The 6,858-nt window shown below is 56.2% G+C and overlaps 1 protein-coding gene across 1 annotated transcript; it reads left to right on the top strand.

Moving 5' to 3' along the window:
• Positions 1–259: 259 nt before the first annotated feature.
• Positions 260–6,587, top strand: FZD8 (frizzled class receptor 8). Its single transcript, XM_056135404.1, has one exon. It carries the CDS (start codon positions 1,135–1,137, stop codon positions 3,232–3,234), a length of 2,100 nt encoding a protein of 699 aa, XP_055991379.1. The 5' UTR covers positions 260–1,134; the 3' UTR covers positions 3,235–6,587.
• The last annotated feature ends 271 nt before the right edge of the window (positions 6,588–6,858 follow it).

The raw sequence follows: 6,858 nt of genomic DNA on the forward strand, positions 1-6,858 counted from the left end.
GCACTGAGCGCCGTAGGGACCCGAGTGGCGGTCAACCCCAAGGTTACCCAAACTCAGCAACCGCAGAAAGCACGCACAGTCCGCCGTGCACTCCGCGCCGCCTTAAGGAACGCTGAGTCTTGGGAGCGAGTAGACTCCTCCCTCGCCGTCCGGCGATTGGCTCGCGCGGCCGGGGGTGGAGACCTGGTCCGCGCTGTATAAATATTCATGAGCCGGTCGGGCGGCGCAAGCGGGACCGGAGCGGTGAAGTTGGGTGAAGGGCGCTGCTCCTCTGGAGGCGGCGGCAGCGGCGGCGGCGGCAGCGGCGGCGGCGGCGGGGCGCGGGCCGTACCGCTCAGGTGTCTGCTCCGCCTTCTGGTCTGGATTTGGTGTTGCTTGGAGCCCGAACGGGACTGCCTGCGCGTCGCTGGATTGCCGGCTGGAGTGTGGCTCGGACTTTTTAACCGGAGGCGGGGTCCGTCGGTCCCCGCCGGCGGACAGACGGACCGAAGCGGGGGGTGGGAAAGAGGGCGGCGGCCTCGGCGGAGGCGGGTCTCGAACTTGGGCGGCTGGCAGCGCGGCTTCGGGGGCGGGCATGAGCCCGCGGGGGCCGAAAGGGGGCCGTGAGGGCTGACCCGGCGCGGGGAGCGGCCTGGCCCAGCCATCTTGACTGCGCACGGCGGCCCGAAAGGAAACTTGCCGCGCCGCCAGCCCCTCTGCGTGCCGGGCAAAGTCACCGTCCCCGGCGCCGCGCGGGGTAGTGGCCGCGCGCGCGCGCGCGCGCGGAAGAGAGAGCCAGCGAGCGGGGGACGATGCGCCCGGGCCAGCCACTTGGCTCCGCCAGGGCTGAGCTCGACCGGGAGTGAGCCGGGCGGACACCCGGAGACTCGGGTGCACGCCTGCAGCCACCCTTGGCTCCCCGGAGCCGCGGAAGGGAGGTACGGACTGCCCCTGCCCGGACTTCGGACTGCGCCGAGTGGACGCGTCCCGGGAAGGGACTAGAGTCGCCCCTCCCCCGGCTCCACGGACCCTCCTCCCCGGAGAGGCAGCAGAGAAACTCGCGGGGCACCCGCCCTCCCCCTCCTGCAGTTGACTCCGGGGTCCCCCGGCGCTCCTCCGCGCCCCTCCTGGAGGGCCAGGACCGAGGCGCGCAGCATGGAGTGGGGTTACCTGTTGGAAGTGACCTCGCTGCTGGCCGCCTTGGCGCTGCTGCAGCGCTCGAGCGGCGCGGCGGCCGCCTCGGCCAAGGAGCTGGCGTGCCAGGAGATCACCGTGCCGCTGTGCAAGGGCATCGGCTACAACTACACCTACATGCCCAACCAGTTCAACCACGACACGCAGGACGAGGCGGGCCTGGAGGTGCACCAGTTCTGGCCGCTGGTGGAGATTCAGTGCTCGCCCGACCTCAAGTTCTTCCTGTGTAGCATGTACACGCCCATCTGCCTGGAGGACTACAAGAAGCCCCTGCCGCCGTGCCGCTCGGTGTGCGAGCGTGCCAAGGCCGGCTGCGCGCCCCTCATGCGCCAGTACGGTTTCGCCTGGCCCGACCGCATGCGCTGCGACCGGCTGCCCGAGCAGGGCAACCCCGACACGCTGTGCATGGACTACAACCGCACCGACCTCACCACGGCCGCGCCCAGCCCGCCGCGCCGCCTGCCCCCGCCGCCTCCCGGCGAGCAACCGCCCTCGGGCAGCGGCCACGGTCGCCCGCCCGGGGCCCGGCCCCCGTCCCGCGGCAGGGGCGGTGGCGGCGGGGACGCGGCGGCGCCCCCCGCGCGCGGTGGCGGCGGCGGCGGCGGCGGCGGGAAGGCGCGGCCCCCTGGCGGCGGCGCGGCGCCCTGCGAGCCGGGCTGCCAGTGCCGCGCGCCCATGGTGAGCGTGTCCAGCGAGCGGCACCCGCTCTACAACCGCGTCAAGACGGGCCAGATCGCCAACTGCGCGCTGCCCTGCCACAACCCGTTCTTCAGCCAGGACGAGCGCGCCTTCACCGTCTTCTGGATCGGCCTGTGGTCCGTGCTCTGCTTCGTGTCCACCTTCGCCACGGTGTCCACCTTCCTCATCGACATGGAGCGCTTCAAGTACCCCGAGCGGCCCATCATCTTCCTGTCCGCCTGCTACCTCTTCGTGTCCGTGGGCTACCTGGTCCGCCTGGTGGCGGGACACGAGAAGGTGGCGTGCAGCGGCGGCGCGCCGGGCGCGGGCGGCGCGGGGGGCGCGGGGGGCGCGGCGGCTGCCGCCGCAGCGGGCGCGGGCGCGGCGGGCGCGGGCGCGGGCGGCCCGGGGGCCCGCGGCGAGTACGAGGAGCTGGGCGCCGTGGAGCAGCACGTGCGCTACGAGACCACCGGCCCGGCGCTGTGCACCGTGGTCTTCCTGCTCGTCTACTTCTTCGGCATGGCCAGCTCCATCTGGTGGGTGATCCTGTCGCTCACGTGGTTCCTGGCGGCTGGCATGAAGTGGGGCAACGAGGCCATCGCCGGCTACTCGCAGTACTTCCACCTGGCCGCGTGGCTGGTGCCCAGCGTCAAGTCGATCGCGGTGCTGGCGCTCAGCTCGGTGGACGGCGACCCGGTGGCGGGCATCTGCTACGTGGGCAACCAGAGCCTCGACAACCTGCGCGGCTTCGTGCTGGCGCCGCTGGTCATCTACCTCTTCATCGGCACCATGTTCCTGCTGGCCGGCTTCGTGTCCCTCTTCCGCATCCGCTCGGTCATCAAGCAGCAGGGCGGCCCCACCAAGACGCACAAGCTGGAGAAACTCATGATCCGCCTCGGGCTCTTCACCGTGCTCTACACCGTGCCCGCCGCCGTGGTGGTCGCCTGCCTCTTCTACGAGCAGCACAACCGCCCGCGCTGGGAGGCCACGCACAACTGCCCGTGCCTGCGGGACCTGCAGCCGGACCAGGCGCGCCGGCCCGACTACGCCGTCTTCATGCTCAAGTACTTCATGTGCTTGGTGGTGGGCATCACGTCGGGCGTGTGGGTCTGGTCGGGCAAGACGCTCGAGTCGTGGCGGGCCCTGTGCACCCGCTGCTGCTGGGCCAGCAAGGGCGCGGCGGTGGCGGGGGGCGCGGGCGCGGTGGCGGCAGGGGGCGCCGTCGGGCCGGGGGGCGGGGGCGGCCTGGGCGCCGGCGGGGGCGGGGGACCGGGCGGCGGGGCGGGCTCCCTCTACAGCGACGTCAGCACCGGCCTGACGTGGCGATCTGGCACGGCCAGCTCCGTGTCTTATCCAAAGCAGATGCCATTGTCCCAGGTCTGAGGGAAGGGAGGGGGCACCCGGAAGGAAGGGGGCGGGGTTGGGGGGGTCCTGGAGACCCAGTGCTGCGGAGGGACCCCCGAGGGGTCCCAGGTTCCCACCCCTTCACCGTGTTGATTGCTATTAGCATGATAATGAACTCTTAATGGTATCCATTAGCTGGGACTTAAAAGGACTCACTTAGAACAAAGTACCTGGCATTGAAGGCTCCAGCCCCAGCCCCCCTGGCCTCCACCGACGTGCGCGGAGCTCTTCCCGCCAGGCGTTACCTTCTGTGTCCGGAGGAGGGTGGACTCTGCCGCGCCGTGCCAGCCCAGGTCTGGAGCCCTCTCTGGTTGCCTTGTGCGGAGCTTGAAGTCCCATCTACAGAATGCCCGGGAGAGGAACCTGCTTCTCGCATTTCTGCGTCAACGCGTTCTCTTCTAGCAGAGAGGGGTTGCACGATCTGACGGGCTTGCACGGTTTGGGTCTTCTTAATGACCAGGCAGATGCCTTAAACAAACAAACAAAAATGTCTTAATTGTACACCCCAAGTAAATACGGGTTTCTTACATTAGAGGATGTATTTATATAATTATTTGTTAAATTGTGTAAAAAAAAAGACAAACAAACGTGTAAAATATGTACATATCCAAAGATATACATACAGCCTGTACATTTTTTTTGTAAAAAGTTTAGAGGCCACCCCTGTAAGAACAAATTATAAGTATTCTATTTTGTCAATAAAATGACTTTTGATAAATGATTTAAGCATTATCCCCTCCCCCTGCCTCTTCAAAGCTGTTACCCTGTAAGTGTTGGCTAAGGACATGTGTCGGGCTGAGGGTGGGGCCTGTTGGGGAGATGGACATTTATCTTCTGGCATCTCCTTCTGTACACTGACTTAGGTGTGGAGACCATCACCTGTTAAATTCTAGTTCTTAAGTTGTTAGCAAAGTAAATATTATGGAACTGAAGTCAATGGGAGTTCTTGAAGCTGCCCCAAGTGTGGTGTTTTGAATGATAGCTCCTTCCCCATCCGTGGATAACCACACACCTTAGAGGATCCTTTGCTAGGCGCTAATTCCACTCAGGCCTCGTGGTTTATCTTGTGTGAAAGGTTCCCAGACAACACAGTCATGGCTTGGTGGTTCCGAGCACCTGGTTTTGCAGTAATCTGCCCTCCCTCCATTTCAGCAGTGCAGGAGTTAACGTTTTTCTACCGCAGATGACACTTCCCTACAGTATAAGTCACTCCACAATCTGGGAGTGGAGCAGGAGCTCTTTAATGGATTAAACCAACGGGTTAACGTCTTAATAACCTTCCATGCTTGTGTATATCAAATGTGCTGCTTTTCCTAGAGAAAAAAGCTATTGTTCCTCTGTCAAGACTAAGCTAATTTATTTGAGCAGAAGGCTGTTGAATTAGCAGAAGAACGCTTTGGCAATTGTTGAACTTTTTACCTGTCTGCCCAGTGGCTCAGCACATCATTCCTTTAAGAGGAGCTAAATGAATAGGGTTAATCTGTAGGGAACTTGGTCTTTTGAGTTGGAAAAACTTTGATCTTTTCTCCTCTCCAAATGTGCTGTATAGTCTGAAGTTTCTTTCCCTGCTGCCCGGCTCCTCTTAGTGCAGACCAATTGGCCACCGCGGAGCCTTAAAGTTCTTCTATTAAAGGGATGTGGGACTTTTACTTTAAAAAGGAGAGCGAGGGAGAGGAAGACTTGTAACAGTTAGTGAAGCCCAGAGGCCCAAGTGCGCTCAGCCTTTTAAACAGCTTTTCCCCGCATTGTTAGCCAGCCTGCTGGCAGCTAGGCATGGGTTGAAGCATTATAGAAAAGGGTTCTGAATGCCCTACAGGTGGTCTGTGCACATAATCCCCCAATTTAAAGCGTTTTCCTTTGCTGGACAATTGCATTACAAAACTCCCTTCTTTTTCGCTCCTAATTGAACCAATGAACTATTATAAACTACAAGTTTTTCTTGGAAAAAAAAAAAACCTCAGTGCCTAAATTCTATTGACTAAATTCCTGCAAGTTTTCTGAACTGGACCTTTTAAAGTACCGGAAGTTAAAGCTTCTTCAGCAGACATTTCTCTTTTCTTCAGATATTTTTATTCCTCCTGCTTGTTATTTTCTGACAGATTAGCAATAATTTAAAAGTAATTGGTAAGGTTGTGTGTTCATACTGAAAAGATAGCCCCAGGTCCCTTATTAACCTGTCAATCAAAATAAGAAATGGGCAGCTACCTTGCTAATGATGGGAGCATCAAACATTGTGGGATGGGAGAGAATTTGTGTTCTGCATCCTACTAAGATGTTTGTTCTCTTTATTTTTCCTAATAGGAATATTTAGTGGTTTGATTTTTTTAATGAATAGGATGGAAACTACTTCCTTGACTGATCTTACTCAAGTAAGAGGCTTTTAAGAAGAATTTCTTGGTGGAAACATTTTGCAAATCCTTCCCAGAGTCATTCTTGGTGTTAATTGGATTTTTAAAATTAGATGTGCAAGAAGAACACCTACTTGAGCTATCATGCCGATTTTAATATTTCAAGTCAGAGGCATTGTAAATTCTCCCAGAAGTTTTATTCATTAAAGAATTACTGTTTTGTAACTTTGGTACCCAGTCTTTGCATCTAAACCACCTCGTGATTCACAGACTTGGTAGTGTAGTGTGCATTAGCTAGCTGTTAACTTTCTACTGAAATTATCAAGTCAAAATTTGAGGGCATTTTCTATAGTTTTGACCACCGTATTGAATGGAAAATAACTAATAATTCCATGCTTATTGAATTCCTTATGCACCAATATTCTCTTTAGTGGCATAATATTCCAGACAACTCTGTAAACAGCAACAACAAAATAGAAACCTGCGTCTGTAATCTTTAGAGACTGATCTTTAGTGGTTGATATTAAAGCACAAGTGCTGGTTTATTAACCTTTCAAGCTTGAGTCCAAAAAGTTGTCAGTGTCCAAGTGTTATCTGCTAATGAAATTAGAAGCCCAGCATTGATTCTAGGGGTGAGAGAAGAGGGTCTCTGTTAGTCACTTACAGTGGACAAAAAACTGGGTCCCTTGCTAGAACGCTCTTTTGTGCCATGCAGGTGTGTCCTTATCCTTCCTTACTCTATGAAACAAGTGTTAGTTTCTGAAAATCTTGTCAAATATGGGGGTTGGGGGGAGTGGATGTGATTACTGTGTGGCAAGAAGATCATTGTAAATAAAGTCTAATATGGTTTAAATGATTAGTAAAGCCAAAGCTCATTAAAATTACTGAAGAAGTAATGTGAAACACTTTCTTTTTGCTTTATAATAAATGCAATTTGAAAGTACTGTAACACCAAAAAGGGGAAAGTTGGTAAGAAAGTTAAAGGAGCTAACTGTATCACCATTCCAGTTCCTTGCCCTGTATTGAAAGTGTTGCAGACTCCTGTGATCCTTCAGGGAAATCAGGTTGTTTTTCCCAGAGTTCTATCACAACAAAGAGACTCCGCAGTTGCAAAGCACAGTATAGAATTTATAGGTGCCAACATTTTTGAATGAGACTCTCCAATCCCCTGTGTGAATCAGCTTTTCACATTTTGTACTATACTGCCACCTAGCGGTATCATACAGGTCCGGACGCATGATCCTTTTCCTTCATT

The sequence above is a fragment of the Sorex fumeus genome, unplaced genomic scaffold (assembly GCF_029834395.1).
Source record: "Sorex fumeus unplaced genomic scaffold, SorFum_2.1 ptg000007l, whole genome shotgun sequence".
NCBI lineage: Eukaryota > Metazoa > Chordata > Mammalia > Eulipotyphla > Soricidae > Sorex > Sorex fumeus.